At 30.0% G+C, this 19,223-nt stretch overlaps 1 protein-coding gene across 1 annotated transcript in view; it reads left to right on the forward strand.

Moving 5' to 3' along the window:
* LOC136976599 (GTP-binding nuclear protein Ran-like) overlaps window positions 1–16,390 on the forward strand; it is a 31,704-nt gene extending 15,314 nt beyond the window's left edge. The window contains exons 2-7 of the mRNA XM_067271929.1: window positions 2,821–2,864; window positions 8,154–8,238; window positions 9,360–9,485; window positions 12,334–12,521; window positions 13,779–13,949; window positions 15,316–16,390. Coding sequence (XP_067128030.1) covers window positions 2,829–2,864; window positions 8,154–8,238; window positions 9,360–9,485; window positions 12,334–12,521; window positions 13,779–13,949; window positions 15,316–15,363 — 654 coding nt within the window. The 5' untranslated portion in view covers window positions 2,821–2,828 and the 3' untranslated portion in view covers window positions 15,364–16,390. The remainder of the gene's footprint in view (window positions 1–2,820; window positions 2,865–8,153; window positions 8,239–9,359; window positions 9,486–12,333; window positions 12,522–13,778; window positions 13,950–15,315) is intronic.
* Window positions 16,391–19,223: the final 2,833 nt, after the last annotated feature.

Consider the following 19,223-nt stretch of genomic DNA (forward strand, 5'->3'; position numbering starts at 1 on the left):
ACTAAAGATGTAATAGATATTTAATGCCAGTTGTAAAAGAAACCATAATCTAAAACTTTCAAACAGTGCAATATTGAATTGGATTGCAATAGTTAATAGTTTAGTTGCTTTTCAAGTTGAGAATGCAATATTACTGTGACAATGCTGAAGCACCTCTTATTGCTTCAGCATTGTCACAGTAATCGGTACCGCATTTGTGATGACAAAGTTGTCAGTCTGACACCACTGTGTCTGTCCTTACAGACACAGAAACTTTGATGGCCACTAATTTCATTTTTTGCGTGAGCAGATATATACATATATATAGGATAACAGAGTTCCGTTATAGCTTTTATATAGGGTCATATAATGGATAAGGTTTATATAGCATAACATAATTGATTAGACTTTATACTAGTGGTAGACTTTAGACTTTGTACTGTTTTAATGGATTCCTAGCCGAGAGAGAGAGAGAGCTTACATTTTTACATGCGATGCTAAATACCTTGAATCGAATCAGCTTGATCAAAGTCTTGAGGTCACCAAATGTCCTGATGACAGGGTGGAGAGGTCTCAGCTAGGTTGCATAGAGTTAGGCTCCTTGATGGTACAGTTCACTATCAAATGTTCATTGCTAAGGCGTCAACGATGAACAAGCAGTTGAAAGGATCAGCGATGGATTGCGGTTAAACTACGCTCACATGAAAAGGAGGTGGTCGGCAAACACTCAGGCCCCGACGACTTTCTCTTCCTCAATTCTACCCTTTTATTTTGGGGGTCGTCGTCCTAGATTTTGGCATCCTCTTTAAGCCATGTTACTATTTTCGACCACTGGTGAATATTTGTAGTTAGTTCCTGGTGACATGTCACCAGGAACTAACTACACCTGGGAAAGGAAGTGACTTCGGGGTGAAAGATGCAATCATTCTCCAGTAATTAAATTGAAATTTTTTGCTGGGATTTAAACCAATTGAAGAAAATTTTGTTTTTTTCAAAATTTTCATCAAGTCAGGGCTCTCACATCACAAAGTATTTAACTTATTAAGCTTCAAATTATTTAACTTAAAAAGCTTCTTGCCTATAATACAGTAGCCCCTCATTATATCGTCGATTCAGATATATCACACTTTTTTTTTGTCCCCAAATTTCAAACTTGCTTGAGTCAATTAATTTAAAAATATCAATTGCCATTGAATTTCTTTTGGCAATGATATGCAGTATTTTATTCCTACCGTTGTCCTTGAAACTACCAGTACAGGTGAAACAATAAATTTGTCATCTAAATAAGCAAAACAGATGGATAGATCAATTATCATTGTTTCCTTTTGATATTAAAAGTTGTTTATTTATTGGTTTTAAGTACTGTCTCATGAGTTTTTGTAAAATTTCGAATTTACTGTGTAATGTGTATGGAAAAGATTCATTTATTTCTGAATGGAAAGTTCTAAAATTTTTATACAGTAGTAACTTTATTTTGCTTTTTAGAGAAGTTTTACTCTGTAATTTTATAAGTTTTGATGTTTTATTATATGTTCAATATTTATTTTTTAAATTTTCAATTACTGTATTTATAATTTTTATTGAAAAATATAAATTATACAAATTTTTAAAAAAAGATTTATTGTAAAAGAAATATAGTACTGTATAATAAAATTGTAAGTGATATTTTGTTTTTATATACAATATTTGTCTTTAAAAGTCATTGTTAAAGAAACAATAATGCTAAATGGTCGTTCATGGTATCGATGTTTACATAAACGTCAATTAATATGACATAACCATAAATAAAATTCAGTATTGAAAAACTAAGCTTAATTATTAAAAACACTAAACCTGTAAACCAGCAAATTATTATAACAATTGAAAACATTTTCACCCGTATTGAACAGGCATCATCAGACTCATCTTTATTAAATTATTAAAAATTATAATTATTAATTTAGATAAGGGATTGTGCCTAATGCTTACCTCTATACGAAATTCATTTGTATTTATTATTTAATTATAGCCATATAATAACCCAATTATTTAGGTGTTTGTTGGTTTATCGGACTAATCGCCAAATGTTGAAAACAAATGGGGATAGCCAATTTGCTGGTTTATAGGTTTGGTGTTTTTAATTCTCATTTAACCAGTTTTAAATGGTGTTTTTCTTCTAAGCTTATTTTATATCAGAAACACTTGCTGATGAAAAAATAGAGATAGGATGAGAGGATAGAGATTTCGTAGCATGTATAATCTGTTTAGTAAAACCTCAGAATTTTTAGTACTTGGTTATATCGCTCATTTTCTTTCTCTCGACAAGTGTGATATAACAAGGGGCTACTGTACTAATTTACAAAAACATTGTTAACCAGAAACTAATGAACCAGACTATATACTCCTAGCTTGTTTAATTAACTCTTTCCAAAATGCAAAAAGGACAGTAAGGCTGAAATGTATTTTGGAAAGTGTTATTTAAACATGCTAAGAGTATAATAAGTCTGGTTCATTAGTTTCTGGTTAACTATGTTTTTTTGTAAGTATTTAATTGATTGTCTAGACTGTTTTGTGATTTGATCCCACAGATTTAATCAATTATTAATTTGTTTCCTGTAAAATTGATTTTTATAGCTCAAATATCCAGTATCAATGGGAGGATTTCATGTAATGATTGTATAATCAACTGATTGATTAAAAAACATATATATAATTTTATCATGATGTTGATTTTGGGAAACAAAATCCAGTTTTTGATATATTATAGTAGTGTTTTTGAAATATCGTAATTATACATATAAATATATAATGTATAGATTTCCTTGTTTTAATATATGCTTAAAAATTTAAAAATTTTTACAGATAAAAAGATGCAAGGAGAGCATGATGGAATCCCAACATTTAAAGTAAGGCTTTTATTAATTTTTTGTGTTGTTTATATGTTGTAAATTTTTATAAATAAAATTATGAAAATACCCTCTTTTTTCAAACTACAGTATATAAAATAAAGATAAATCATCAAATATTAAATTAACCTGTATATATCTTATCCATATCTAAATAACCTTGTTTTCCACAGATATGATAATGAAATCATCCAGTTATATACATATATTTTTAATCTTAATCATATTTTAAAAATCTTTGAAGAAGTTAGATAATCTGAAATTAAATGTTTAATATAAAAATTTTTTTGTATAATTAATTTGCGTTTCAGATAATAGAATCCATTTATTATAATCACTTTAAGCCTTGCCTGTACTGATAACTATAACCAACCTATTGCATTAAGTGGAGTAAATAAGAGAATTTCCAATTAATTATAATGTTGATATATTATTCTGTCTAAATTGAAAGTTAAAACAACTTTTTTTAAATATTATAACTTCAGTATTAATTAATAAATTATCCAGTGGATAATTCAGGTAACAAATGCCAGCAGTTTATTTTAACTACTCTACTGCAAACAAATAATGATTAAAACAATGTATAAAAAGCACTATTAAGGCAAATTGACTGGTTATCAGCCAAGTTGAACCTATGGGTGCAAAAGGACAACTTAAAATAGCCTATTTTTTTTATAACTGATAATGACTATAACTAAAACTCTTGTTTCAATAAGTGATATTTTACAAATGTTTAAGTTGAATGGGACATGTAAATTCTGATAACATTAGTTGTCTGATGATTATATCTATATTTACAATAATTGGATTCTACTGTATTTAAAATAATAGATGATAAAATTAAATGGTTAGAGAATATTGATATAGACTTAACAATGTATTTTAAATTTTAGAATTAAAATTTAATATGCAAAACTTATGATTTATAATTCAGATTGTTTAAATTTTGTTTGATTCTTAGATCTTCTCAGTTCAATAAATTAGAGCAAGTTTTTATATAAAAAAAATCTGATTTTAATTTTGATTTCCTGATGAATATGGAAACATTTACAAATGACTGAAAACTGGAAAAAAATAAAAAATATATAGATAATTTCAAATTATAGAATTTAAATTGAATATGAACAAATTCTATAGGCATCAATTTGCCTTCTTATCTAAAATTGTTTAATATCATGATTATTATTTGAAATAAAACTGTACTTAATTACAATAATCCCTTCATTTACATAAATTCACTTTAATACAGTTGAAAAATTTTTAAATAATCAACTTTATGGAAATGAATAGTTGCGTCTAAGTGTTTTCGTTATCAGTAATCTCTTATGGCAATATACATTTTAAAAAACTTTAGTTAAAACTTTTCTACCCCAGTAGAGTAAAATACTATATTTGAAAATATAGAACTGATCCCTATTTTAAATGACTTTCCATGGCTTCATTTATGTAATTTTCATTTACAAGCTGTTTTCATGGAACCAATTATTTGTGTAAATGGAAGATTACTGTATATTGATTTTTAAAAAATGTGTGTGTGTGTGTGTGCGCGTGTGTGTATGTATGTATATATATAAATTCTTTGGAAGTGTCATAAAATACTGGAAGATGCACATGATTGATGGAAGTTTAACACTCATATTATAAGGAAAGTTGAAAAGGAAGTATTGGGGAAAACATCAGGAAAAGAGGCTTAGTGGTAGAATGAGGAGGTGCTAGTTGCAATAAAAGAAAAGAAGGAAATGAAGAAAAGATGAGAAATGTCAGGTAACAGGGGAGATTAAAAAAAATGTAAGATGACAAGCAAAAAGACAAAAAGGCTGTGGCAATTACAAAGGTGGTGGATAAGACCTGAGGAACTGGAAAAAGATGCAGACAGGAAGTTGATATGAATTATGAAAATGAGGGACAAGGCATCAAAGGATTTCACATCAATAAAACAAATAAAAGATGGGAGTGGTAGTGTTACAAGACCAAGAAAAAGTAGAGGAAAGTGGAAGAATTGTTTTAGGAATCTACTGAATGAGGAAAATCCAAGAGTACTATGTGAGGATGGGGAGGCAAATGGAGTGGCAGCAGATATAAACAAGAAGTGGAAAGGGCACTTGGAAAAATGAAGAATAGGAAAGCAATAGGAGCTGATCAGATAACTTAGGTGTGAAGATGTTTGGGCAGAGAGGGTGTTGATATTGTATGAGATCCTATGTGACAGCATGAGAGGATAGCAGATGAGGGGAGTAAAAATATTTTTGTGCCAATTTATAAAGAAAAAGGAGAAGTGCAAGAATGTGAGTATTATAGAGGAATTTAATTCATGTCATAATCAATGAAGATCTGGAAGAAAATTGTGGAAGGAAGATTAAGGTAAAAGACAGCTATAAGTGAGAAACAGTTTGGTTTCATGTTGGGAAGAGGAATAACAGATGCAAGAGCAGAGCAGACTTAGCTCTAAGGCAGCTGATGGAAAGGTACAGAGATAGACAGAACTGCATGTGGTATTCATAGACTTAAAGTGTATGGCAGGAGGACAGGAGGCTTGGAGATGCATAAGGAAGCAATGTCTCAAGTAAAGAGTATTATAGGTATGACAGAGGGATTCACTTTGAGAGTTGAACTGTACCAGGGCTTAGCACTTAGCCCATTTGTTTGATTTGGTGATGGATGTATTGGTGGAAGATGTCAAGAACAAGGCACCGTGGAGTGTGCTGTTTGCAGATGACATTGTTTTGTAAAATGTGCTGAGATAAGGTAGAGAAGAAGCTGGAAGAATGTAGAAAAGCACTGGAAAAGAGAAGCATGAGATCAGCAGAGCAAAGACAGTATATATGACAACTGATGGAGGCGATGAGAGTGATACATAACTCCACAGTTAAAAGTTAACAGCTTCCAAATAAATTTGGAAGCTGTTAACTTTTAACTGTGTATCTTTGGTCATATGTAACAAGTTATGGAGGAATGAATGCAGAATTCCAGCATGCAGAATGCAGATCAGCCATCCCCTCTGAACTCTGCATTCATTCTGCAATGAATGCAGAGTTCAGAGGGGATAGCTGAACTGGTGAAAGATGAGTTGGTGCTGTGTGTTAAGAAATAAGCTGTAAAATGAAAAGAAGATTATACAAAACTGTGGTAGGACCTGAAATGTTGTAGTGTTGAGACGCAGACAATTACAAGAGCCCAGGAAAAGATGGAAACAGCAGAAATGAGAATGCTGAGGTGAATGTGTGGTGTAGCAAAGAAGGATAGAATTAGGAATGATTACATAACAGGAACAGTCAAGTTGGGTCCTATAAGTAAGAAGATGCAGGAAAGTAAGATTAAGATGGTTTGAGGACTATGTTGGAAGTGATAAGGAGGAGAAAGCAGGAAGACTGAGGCCAAGATGGAGAGTCAAAGTGGCAGAGGATTTGGAAGAGAGGGGATGGAGGAGTGAGGATGCCTTGGACAGAGAGAAGTGGTAAAGACAGATTAAAGATGGGAATGTTGACTCTATATAAACATGGGGAAAAAACAAAGATGAAGAAGAAGAAATCCATTTTATATTAAATAAAGATAACTTTTTATATACTAAGTAGTTTTCAAGTTAAAAGCCATTTGTAAAATAAATTTTTGCATAATATTTTCTAAACAGTAATTTGATGAAAGAAACAGAATTTTTGTTTTCTGTTGGATTATCTGAACATTGAATCCATGAAATTCCTACAGTATAAGGAAGCATGTCTTTCATTGAATTGGCTGCCAGAGGACAAACTTTTTCCCCTGTGGACACTAAGGTCATTTTTCTTGATTTATGGTTGTATTAGGTTATATTATATTATAATTTTAAAATTGCTTACATTCAGTTGTGTATATTATAATATGTTTAACATAGTGTCGAGTAGAAATTTGAATCAACCCCATGGTATTTTTGGAATGTCTAAAAATTGTAAGGAAATACAATATGTAAAATATTTACCTTATATTATTTTGAATATTTTAAATTATTTGAAAGTATTTCTGTTAATAAGAAATTCATGTTTACATGTATTTTTAGTATCACCAGGAAACTTTTTAGTATTAAAATAATATCTGTTATATTAGACTGAAGAGGAGAGTGAGTCGTGGTCTCTCCTTAAATGCATACTGCAATATTATGAAATTGTAAGAATTATTTTTGTTGATAAAATGATTAAAGGAACAATTTAAAAACTTTATCATTGGTGTATGACAAGTCTTAAATACCAGAAACATCCACTCAAGGCACTCAGTCGGCCATTGCATACCAAGCAAGGCATAGATATACAAATATAAACACCAACCGAAATCTGATGCTTAGCAAACAAGACACCCACAACTCCCGTAAATAATTAGGCTATATTTTTATATGTTTATATTTGTATAACTATGCCTTGCCGGGTATGCAATGGCTGACTGAGTACCTTGAGTGGATGTTTCTGGCCGAGGGTGCCAGTACATCCCCATTCGGCACTGTAACAGCCGTCGATGGTTGTCTTAAATATTTAAGGAAGAATGTCAATTGTGCCTGTTCATGCTTTCAGAAATGAATTTTGGCTTTATCAGTCCAAATAATGTAGTTACTCAAATCTGGGTCCTCTTGAAGTTTTTCAATCTATTCTTCAATCTCTTGGCCTAAAAATGGATTGAAAAAATTGTGTTGCTTTCTATGAGGACTTTAATCAGTTGGTGTGACTAATACTTTATTTCATGCAACATACACTAAATAGATGCTTTGGAAATATCCAGTTTAGTAGACAGGCATGATGATTGACTTTGACTTCTGTAGAAACTCTTCAGTTCAGCAGTAAGACAGACTTTGTTGGCTTTGTTACACATGGGCAGTTTACCTGGTTGGAGGTCTAACATGCTCCCTGTTGTATTGAAATACTTCTTTATTGGGGATATTGTCTTTTGTTTGGTAGTGAATTTCTAAATTCAGCTTGAGTACACATTTGAACCTCAAACATTTTTGGTTGAAAGTTGAACATGAAAATTTTTCTTTTGTGAAGATAATGTTCTTGTCTTCATTGTGATTGAGAAGTACTTTTGGCACAAAAATATTGACAGTAGATGATACAGCACTATTTACACCAACTTTTCCTGTTAGCACTTTGATGTTTCAAAAATTATTCTATTTCTGATGCATCTTGTGTAAAATATTTTGGGTCTAGCTGTAATCTGAACTTATATCCTTCATATAATGCATTTCCTATAAATTAGTATAGTTAAATGGCATAATTCAAGAATTAGTTATGAATAAAAATTTCAGATGAAAATTATTTTATTTTACAATAGTGTGTTCTTGTTGGCGATGGTGGAACTGGTAAAACAACATTTGTGAAACGTCATCTGACTGGCGAATTTGAGAAAAAATATGTCGGTAAGTACTAGTAAATTAAAACTAAATTGAATTTTTAGTAAAGATTTGTGTCATGTAGGATGTTGATAAATATTTTGTGTAATTCTAGATTTACTAAATTTTTTTGAGAATGTCATTTATTTGAAAGTCAGAGACTTAGAAAATAGCAGTATACAAAGAAATAGTCATCAAGTGACAAAACTAAATAGCTTTTGAACTTTACTTGTTTTCTTAAGAAAACATAAATTGTCAGGTACATCAGCAGTTTAAAATACAAATAAACTTCTATGGTGTTATTTTTGATTAATTTTCAATAATATACATTGATATATAAAGAATTAATCTAGAGTTTGATGTTTAAATGCTGGATTAACAATTATACTTAATTATTGTTAACTGAATGCGGTATATACCAAACACAGGAATTCATTCTAGATTTAATGACATTGCTAAATTTAAGAATGTGTTTACTTTTAAAAAATTTAGTTCTTTTTCTTCAAATAGTTAAAAATAAAAACAAGACAAATTTCTCTTTCTGTTGCCAAAATACTGTTTTATTCCCTTGCCAAAATAGTGTATTTTAATTCTAGATACTGAGTATGAGGAAATTTGAAATTTACTTAAATACAAAATTATTTAGAATTCTATGATAAAGCTGTAAACAAAAAAAAAATGTTTGTGTTCTTTTTTTTAAAAAAAACAGTAAAATTTAATTTGAGTTGCTTTCTATTTTAATGGAGTGACTGATAAAAGAATTAATGAGGTTAAAGAACAATTGAAGAGTTTTGCTTACAGCTGATAGCCACAATGATAATTCTCTTTAGTCTTCATTCTAATTTGAGTTTGAATGCCTTTCTCTTCAGACTTTTTAAAATAATTTAATTTTAATAATTAATAATAAATTACAAATATTCTAAAATGTGATCACCCATGTCTATAATTCCATGCTCAAAATTATTAATTTGATACATGATTTAAAACACAAATCTTCAGTCTGCTAAATTCATAAAATACTTATTTGATTTATTGCCTATGAAGTGTTGCAACACTTCAAAATCTATCAGAGTATTTATTTATGTGTAAATTCTATAATTATGATTTTATGAAAATTATAATGTAAATTCTTAAAAACTAATTTTCAGCAACACTTGGAGTTGAAGTCCATCCTTTGGTTTTTCACACAAATCGTGGTCCTGTAAGATTTAATGTATGGGATACAGCTGGCCAGGAGAAATTTGGTGGTTTAAGAGATGGTTATTATATTCAAGGTAATTAAAAATTTTTCAATGTAATATTTAAGATTTTTTTGAATATTTACACAATAGAATGTGCTTATTGTAGTCAGATACATCATTAGTCCTTTAATGTTATCAGAATTAGCAAGACTCAAAAAATATATTAAGATAAACTTATAAAATTCAGAGCTCCCAATTGCCACTAATCACATCATTTTGTGAATAAAATTATTAGTTTTATTCACAAAATTATTATCAATGTCACTTGACTGCTTGCCATACATCACTGATTGTGAAGTATTGCAGTAACTGGAAATAATATTGTGAGAAGCTGGGGGTCAATGGATATCGGTTTAAATCCCTTTTGATTGGTGATGGTCTGGTGAAGACTGCTCACTGCGTCACTGGATGGCTATTGAATATAGTTGTCTCGAGATCGTTAGATCTGGAGGATAGTTTTTCCTGACACCAGTTAGGATAGTTGTAATTCATGTCCTAACTCACAATTATGTGAAATTATTGGCAAATAGGAGGGCTATAAGTTGAGTGGGGAGGTTGCGGTCAGGTCGAAAGGGTGTCTGTTTCTGTGACAATGACAGATTTAACAGGTTAACAAAATAACACATTTAATATACAGATAAGAGGATTAAAACTTAACCCTTTGGCGACTGGGGTCCCAATCTATTGTAAGCCTAGTTGTTAAGCAAAAAGGCCAGGGTACCGATTGATCGTTACCCTGTTAAAAATGGATTTTTATAAAATTTATCGACAACAGATGTCAGCACTTGACGGCAACATTTTGTTTATTGTCTTTTTCACATATTTTTGTCCAGGTGGTGTTTTGTTGACTTAAAAAATTTTAATTATTGCTTTTTTTTTCTTAATTTTTCATTTTCTGATAATTTTTTATTTCTAGCATATTCATGCAGTAATATTACTATAATAAGTTCATTCATGCTATAATAAGTTTATTCAGCTATAATATGTCAATGCATTATAAATATTCAAGTTATGACCTTCAGTTCTGATATTTTATATATTTTTTTTAATTTTTATTTTAATTCGAAAATATCAGCAAACGTCACATCTATTGCTACTGGTAATCATATGTTTATTACAAAAATATATAATCTCGTTCGATATGAAGTGAATAAAGTATATTAGTTCATTATATTAGTTGATAGCAGAATAAAGTTTTTATTTCAAACAAATGTTTGATATAATGTGCGATATTTCACAACGAATAAACGTACATGCATAAGTGTTATATCGAATTGTACAGAACAATATTCTACATCATTCTGGTTCAGTGCCAATAAGAGTGAAGTAACTGGACAATGTTAACTTTGACAAAAAGTAAAAAATTTTCAAGTTTGAATGTCAGTTATGATATATTATTATTTTCTCATAAATTTCTCTAATAAAATTTATTGAAAAATATCGTATTTAAAACTAAAGATAAAGATATTAGTAAATGTGCGTGATTTTTTTAATATGAATATAATGATAATTTTGATTTTTGGTGAATTTTTAAATTAATATTGCCTGACTGACCTTGACTGACCTATATTGTTCTCAGTCGGTTTACAAAATAAACGTAAACAAGGGGCAGGGCAAACAGCAGCAAAAGGGTTAATACTAAATTCTAATCTATTTCATGTCCACTTATTGGACTAACAGACTGAGAGAGAGAGTTTGCACCAATCGGGTAATTATCATACCTCTTTATACAGTAATGGCCATTGTCTGGCGGTAAATTATCCATGGAGCCCTGGGACGACACTTGCACAATTTACAATGTTAAAGATATTCCTTGGGGACTGATTGCATTGGACTTAGTGGTCTCCCGGTGTATGGAGAGATCTGCCCCGAAGATCAGGTGTGCTGTCGTTATATCCCCGCCCAGTGTGGGAATTTGGTCTGGCGATTCGATGTTTGGTCATGATGACACTCCGAATGTGTCATCAGTGGGCCAGCTAGGGTGGTGAGAATTGGACTTGTTCTCTTTTCGTCACTGAATTGCTTAACTTTCGACTTTCTCATGCATCAATAATAAGTTGTTATGACTTTATTTTAAAACTGTCTCAGATCAATGAGAGGGGGAAGGGACTTGTTGTGTCGAAGACCCCCTGTTTACATGAGTTTCTTAGTTGATTGTTTACTGTTAAAATAACATTTGATTATCTCCCATTTTCTAATTTCTGTAGGAAATGGATGGAGTAAAGAAAAGTTTTTTATAACTCGTCTATTTGCTAAAATTTATAGACAAACAGCTCCCAGATTCTCACAATATCTTACACTACAGAACAGCGAATTTTGAAAGTGAGAAGTTACATAAAAAAGAACAGTTATTGAAAATTGAGGTAACAATTTATGAAAAAATATCTTGAAGTCATTCATGCTACAAAGATATCTTATAAACTTTTTAAGAAGTGGTGGTCCATGGGGTCTGTCTATTACAAAAGATTTATCATCATCCAAAAGTTATCTAGGGTAAGGCTTCAAGACATGAATTCACTTAGTTAATATACTTAATCTTAAGAAACAAGATTGTTTTAGCTCTGCTTATATAGCTACAAAAGGATTAGTGCTCTGGATTTATAAACTAAGAGTTATCTACAAATTTTTATTTCTTTCATGGTATTAAATTTGATTTTATACATTAAATGTGTTAGGCTTTTGCCACAAATATAAATTATTTAATTTTATTTGAATGAAAAAATGTGGCAGTTCAAAACTAGCTAATGTGTTTTCTGCACAATTAATTAAATAGATGTTTATTTATGTACTTGTTCATTTTTTAAACAAATCTTACATAAATTAATAAATCAAATTTTAATATGATAGTATTAAACACATTGCTATGCTTATATTGTTTCAGGTCAATGTGCAATAATCATGTTTGATGTGACTTCACGAGTGACATATAAAAATGTTCCTAACTGGCATAGGGATTTAGTGAGAGTCTGTGAAAATATTCCCATTGTACTTTGTGGAAACAAAGTAGATATCAAAGATAGAAAAGTAAAAGCAAAATCAATTGTTTTTCACAGGAAGAAAAATCTTCAGGTTGGTATTTTTTTAAAACTATTTCAGATTAAAAAACAGTGTGTTGAAAGTGCCTGTGATGATGATATAAGTAATAAAAATCATTTTAATAATTGCATTTTATCATCATACTTTTATTTCATTGTTAGTAAAACAAAATGTGTGTTAGCTTTATATATGTGTTAAATTTCATATTTACCACTGATTAATTTTTGTTGTAACATAGTGTTATGTTTTTGTTCCAATTTTTAAAAATATTAATTTGAAAAGTTGTTCTGCACATTCCAATTTGGAATTTCATTAATTTAAAGACCTGAGGCAGACCTCAGTTAAGGTCGAAAGGTTTGTCAAACGTTTTTTATTTAAAAAAAAATTTTTTACTGGACTATAAAGGTTATTTAAAGTGTTTTTGTGATTCATTCCAGTATTAAGAAGGTAATTTTATTAAGTAGAACCCCCAATTAACAAAAATCTTACATTATCTGAACCAAATCTGTAAGTGAATACACTACTTTTTTATACTGTAATTCAACAGAAGAAAGTTTAAAATAATATGTATTACAAAATGATTTGTTTCTGTTACTTTTTATCATGTGAAACAAACCATTCAGAGTAAAACTTGACTATAATAGTTCATATTATATTGTATGTATTAACTATGCAATAAATGATATAAAAATAGTTTTTCTTATATTTAATTAAATTCTAAAGTATTAATTAAAATATACAAGGACCTAAAAATGCTACCATATAAAAGTTTTATATTCATAATTTTTTAATCCTAAATGGATGTGGCTATCTATATTATTAGAATTTTTGATTATTCAAGGTACCATCAGTCAACATTACTTCAGATAATCAGGGTTCTATTGTATTTATTTATCCAATATTTCTCAGTTTTGCAAAACTAAATAGTCTATGTATATTAAACTAAATTTCTTATTATTTGTTTCAAAAGAAGTAAAAAAAATCAAAATTTCATACTATTAACTCAAAGCAATATGTATTGTGTTTAGAAAATTTTCATAAAGTTCATATTTATTATTTATTAATTGCTAGAGCACAAATGTATAATACAAGCATATGCCATTAGTTAATTTTCAAAATTAAACATTTTTCTCAAATCTTTTCAATATTGATTTGTCAAAACAATTACTTATTTTAAAATGGTTATAGTGACTGAAATAAATACATAATATATTTTTGTTTCTTTAAAAAATGCTACATAAGAAATCTTGCAATCTATAATACATTTATTAAATTTTTTTATTTATTTAGTATTATGACATCAGTGCTAAGAGCAACTATAATTTTGAAAAGCCATTCTTATGGTTGGCAAGAAAATTAGTTGGTGATTCTAATCTAGAATTTGTTGCAATGCCTGCTTTAGCTCCACCTGAAGTTACTATGGATCCAGAATTGCGAGAAAAACTTGAAAATGACATGAAGGTAAACTTTATTGTTAATTTTGGAGTTAACATATATATCTATTAATTCACGAGACCTTTAATAAGATCACATAACTTAAAAAAAAATATTAGTATTAACTTTTCATTGCTGTTAATCTGCAATCACATAAACTAGGGGAAATTTTCTGTGCCTGCTTGGTTTTTTGCAGGCATTTTAACCAAATTGACTTAGCTGTGCTTCTTCAATATCTTCATGCTACATACTATCCATCTGTGTAAAAATTTCAGTTGAAAAACTTTTTTCCTCTTATTGCAGGATTTCAAAAATAACCTGCAGAATTTACTACCTTGTGCTTGCAGTCATATACAATTTTTTTCACGCTCATATGCATGCACAACAGTTTTTCTACTCTCAAATCTTTTTTGGTGATTTGATGACATAGATGTTTGTTAACTATGAATTACTTGATGACATGGCAATCTGAAAGTTGCTAAGACCTTGTATGCTTGTATTTGTAAGATAGCCTAGGATTCAATACGACCATCAACAATTTAAATGTTTTCAGGTTTATTTTGTTCCCTAAAAATATGGAAAATTTATTTTCTAATCCTTTTGTCATTTATTTTCAGCTGAACTCCTTTCACATTAGTTCACTAGTCCACACTATTACAAAGTTTGAAGGGGTCCCTATGGGAGCCTGGTCAAGGACATTGTTCTAGAAACATGATCTCATGAACTAAATAATATATGACGTTAAATATGACACATGCAGAGGAGACACATTACAGGATTTTTCACAATCATCAAATTCAAGGAATAGCAATTACATGCAGCTTAATTACAAATGAAAAAATCAGCAGAAAATTTCTACCTTACACATGTGCATGTGATCACAGGTTAAATGTAATTAAAACTAAACACTGTTCAAATTTAATGACATCAAAAAAAATACTGTAAACAACATGAAGTAGACATATTAAACTATTGTAGATAGTTATCAAATGAATGTGAAAATGTCTTATATAAAATGTATTTTTAGCCTACCAATCAAGATTTTACATCTTTACATACAGTACTGTAAATTAATTTATGTTGTGCTTCATATTTACTTATGAAAAATTATTTGAATTTCTAGAATTCAATAGAATTTTTTTATCTCTGGGTGTTATTCTGTCCCAATACTTTAGCTGGTTTTTAGAGAAATGCTTATGACCTAAGTATATGATCGTAATTTTGAAGCTTTCTCTATAGACTAACTTCTATTGGAAAATCTTGTATAACAAAGCATAATTCTGTTTATTCTTCACTGAATATAAAAAAAAGTTACTTTCTATGTTAACTCTTAATATTCATCTCAGATAATTTAAAACCTTTCCTAATACATTGCTTTCTTTATTTTTTATAGGAAGCACAGAATGCCTCACTTCCAGATGAAGATGATGACGATCTTTGAGAATGATAAATTATTCTTTAACTTGTTAAAAATTTATAAGAGCAAAGTATATTCTAGAAATCTGATGTTTTTTCTTTTTTGTACAGTAAATTGATGTGTGATTTTAATTTTTCACAAAACAAAAAAAAATGGATTGTTTAAATTTAGAATAAGTCTTCAATCTTAAATTAGAACTTCACGTAAATCTTATTTTTTGGTTATGTACAGAAATAAAGTTTGGAGATAATTTGTAAAGAAGACACACGAATTTAATCTTAACCTGTCAGTATAGTTTGAAAATATCAATCTCTACATTTAATGCCTTTAATTAAAATATGCAAATCTAAAAATTGTCTAAATTTCCCTTGTAAAGCTTATCAAAACATTAATATGCGCTACACTGCGTAGGTTTATATTTAAGAAGAAAAACTTGATAGTAAACTGTTTTAAATTTGTCAAATACCAGAATTGAATGAGAAAATAAATGGTTTAGTATGGCTGATTTTTTTTTGTGTTAGTTTGTATGTTAATTCAGAAGAGAAACCATTTCATTGAAACAGATTATATGTGTATGTATATAAATATATATATATATATAAATACATTAGATTTGTGAATTTTAATCTAAATATTCACAAAGTTTTCCTAACACTAAAATTAAGAATAAGCATTTTCTAATTAGATCTTTTCAATTAAGTATTCTACAAACCTGTAATATGTTATATATGGTAATTATCTTTGTTGTTTACTAATATAAATGCTTTATTTAAAAATACAAATGCTTTTATTTCAACAAAAATTTTAAGAAATTTAATTTTAGAAACATAAATTCCAGTTAAGAAAAGATAATAGTAGATAATTTTTCCATCTCTAAATCTTTTCTTTTCATGTGTATGTGCACATTTGTATGATTGGTAGTTTTATATATCTGATGTTTGTATTTATGGGTTCTAAATACTGTTAATTCATTGCATTGCTGCTGTTTTTAAGAGTGAAATTGTATGAAATGTATAAATTCAAATATTTTTCAATAAAATTTAAATTAATATTTTTGTTGTGTGATTATGATGAAAACTGCAGATAGTTATCTGTCTGCAGCTATCATTTAATATTGCCATGCCTTCCTTCCTTGAGTTACTTGCATGAAATTTGTTTTTAAAAAAATGCAGAATACTGGTCAAAATTTAACAATAGCTTTCAAATGTCAAAATATTATGGTTTGGTGTCTTACGTCAATTTTTCAATGGGAAACATCAACCCAAAGGGGTAAAAATTAGTTTTAGATGAAAAAAAAAATACTAGGAATTAATGAGCTTTGCTTTACCTATAGAAAAGTAAAATAAATACAGGGGACATTCAAAAAAACTTTAGTGGATAAAACAAAAATAATTTTTTTTCAAAATGTTTCTTAACTCTACAATATTTCATTCATCTAAAAAACTAATCAAAAGCAAAGCAGTTGTGTGCACTGATGCATTGTCATAGTCCCACGACATTGTTCTCCCGATTTTGGATGTTTTTTCTCTCCAGTTCTCTAACACCTTTGGAACACGTTGTTGTATATCATTCAGCAGTCATTCTTCTATTTCAAAGAGTAATCGTTATATGTGCAGTTCTACAAAAAATATGTGCCGCCATGTTTTTATCGGCACTTCGTGCTTATGTAATCTTTGTTGGTGGTGGTTCGTTCGTCGAAGGGTTGGATTGACTCTTGGATATGTTAACTATGGTCAAAAACCAACTTTTGCCATCTGTATGTCGACGACAGATTTTAAGGCACCGTCCGAAAACACTTAAAGCTCGAAGTGGCGCCGATTAACTTGCCTCGATTTGCTCGGAAGTGACAAATGAAGGATCCATCTGACACGTCTCTTACTAACCTTCAAATGATCAAGCTAAGATTTTTTGTAGGATTCTCAGAATCCCAGGATAGTTATTTCTTTGCCTGTATTTAATTTCCAGTAATTGAAATGTGTTTGTGGGGAAAATGCAATATTTTCTGTTGGTCAAAAGTGAATTTCAAAGTAGTAAATCTTTTGTATCAATATGACAAACTAGGATAAGTTTTTAAAATACTTTAATATTACTTAAATTATATTACTTATGTTACATTTAGGCATATATTATTATTAAATACCTATAAATTCCCCTGCCAAGCATGATGGAGTACTTTCTTGCAGAAAGTAGAGATTGAAGAATTGAGAAGAGTACAGATTTCAAGAAGGGTAGCTAATGTTTCTACAAATTAATACATTAAATTAAATTGAAGTGTAATTAATGTGATAATACATTTTAAATAACAGGCTCATTAGATTGTTACTTCCAATTAGATAATACAACATCACGTGGTCACTATAAAAAGGTGTTTGTTTTTTTTTGTAGAAGCAACACCGTGTGGCTATCTATTTTTATTAAAGTTTAGATTTAACAAAGTTTAAAATATGCCATTTGCCAAAATATTTAAAATGCAACCTGAGGGAAATTCTGTCGTCAAGCACGAACTAAACGAGGTCGCCGACGCCGCTTCGACGTAAGTGCAGTCGTCAATCCAAAATAGATAAAACATTTATTCTATAGCTAATATTTCTGCAAAATAAGTAGCCTATACTTTTTGTCAGAATATAAAACCAAAATTTCCTCTGGATTGGACAAAAATTGCACGAGTTATAAGGAATTCTCGCACGTACACGGATGGCTGCTTTTATTTTATTGTTTTAAATAAATATTTATAAAAGACATTTAATTTCCTTAAAATTTATTGTGTGTGTTTGGTAACTTTAGAAAAAAATGTATTATTTATTTAAGAAATGTTTATATGTTTAGTAGATAATGCTTTTTTTCAATAAATTGAAATTATCATTGGCAACACTTAAACAACCTTACTGTAAAAGAAATGTAAGCTCATAAAGAACCACCAGATGGCCAAGACAGTTAATCTGTCAGTCTACCACTGTGAAGACCCGGGATCAAATCCAGGTGAGTGAACCTATAAATTTTTCACAAGCATTCGGTACCGGATGTGGTTGTTTCCGTCCCTTTTTTAATCGTGCTCGTCGCAAACCGACGACGAGTATGATTAAAAAAAGTTCTCTTAGTGTCCACGGGATAAAAAGTCAAAACTGGAAAAAATAGACGACGAAGTCAAGAAAAATCAAGGCGTTCGTGAGCAAGTTGGAGGCCGCGATATTATCAAAGACAAAATCTACTGTTTTGGCACACTACTCGTGCTTTGATCATTATTTGAAAGAATGGATAAGTCTTTATTCGAGAGTTGCAGTTGTTTGAGACGACAGGAAGTAGAACTGCAACGATCACGTATCCGTGTAGTGCTCTCGGTTTGATTTCGAGGATGCCACGCTACAAATTCCTTTTCGAATCCGAGAGGGCATTTTCTGCCGTCGAACTGCAAGCTAGGGACTACTGCCAAAGCTAAGCAGCCTTTTAGCACACACATCCTCAAAATATCAATGTGCAGTGTAATTACGACAATTTATGAACGTTTGTGTCATTTGGTTGTTATTCATTTAATTTACAGTGATTTAATGACATTATTAATCATAAATTATTTCCAAAGGTCATTTGGTCTGACGAGTTAGAATATCTCCTCTTCCGGAAAGATGGGTGGATGTGGATACATAGAGAATCACGTGAAGTGTCATCCGTCGTGCATTCTGCCCAAAGTTCAAGCTTCCAGAGACACCGAGATGGTCTGGGGATACTTCACGTCTGGCTTAGGCCTAATGATCGAAGGTAGGATCATAACTATTTTGTCATGAATTACTTATTAGTCTTCAGTTGTCCAAACTTTACCATAGTTAACCATGAAACCTAGAAAATTTTTATAATTTTCCAGGTTTTTGGGATGATGTATTCTAGGAAGC

Source organism: Centruroides vittatus, unplaced genomic scaffold (assembly GCF_030686945.1).
Source record: "Centruroides vittatus isolate TY-2023 unplaced genomic scaffold, ASM3068694v2 contig_409, whole genome shotgun sequence".
Lineage (NCBI taxonomy): Eukaryota > Metazoa > Arthropoda > Arachnida > Scorpiones > Buthidae > Centruroides > Centruroides vittatus.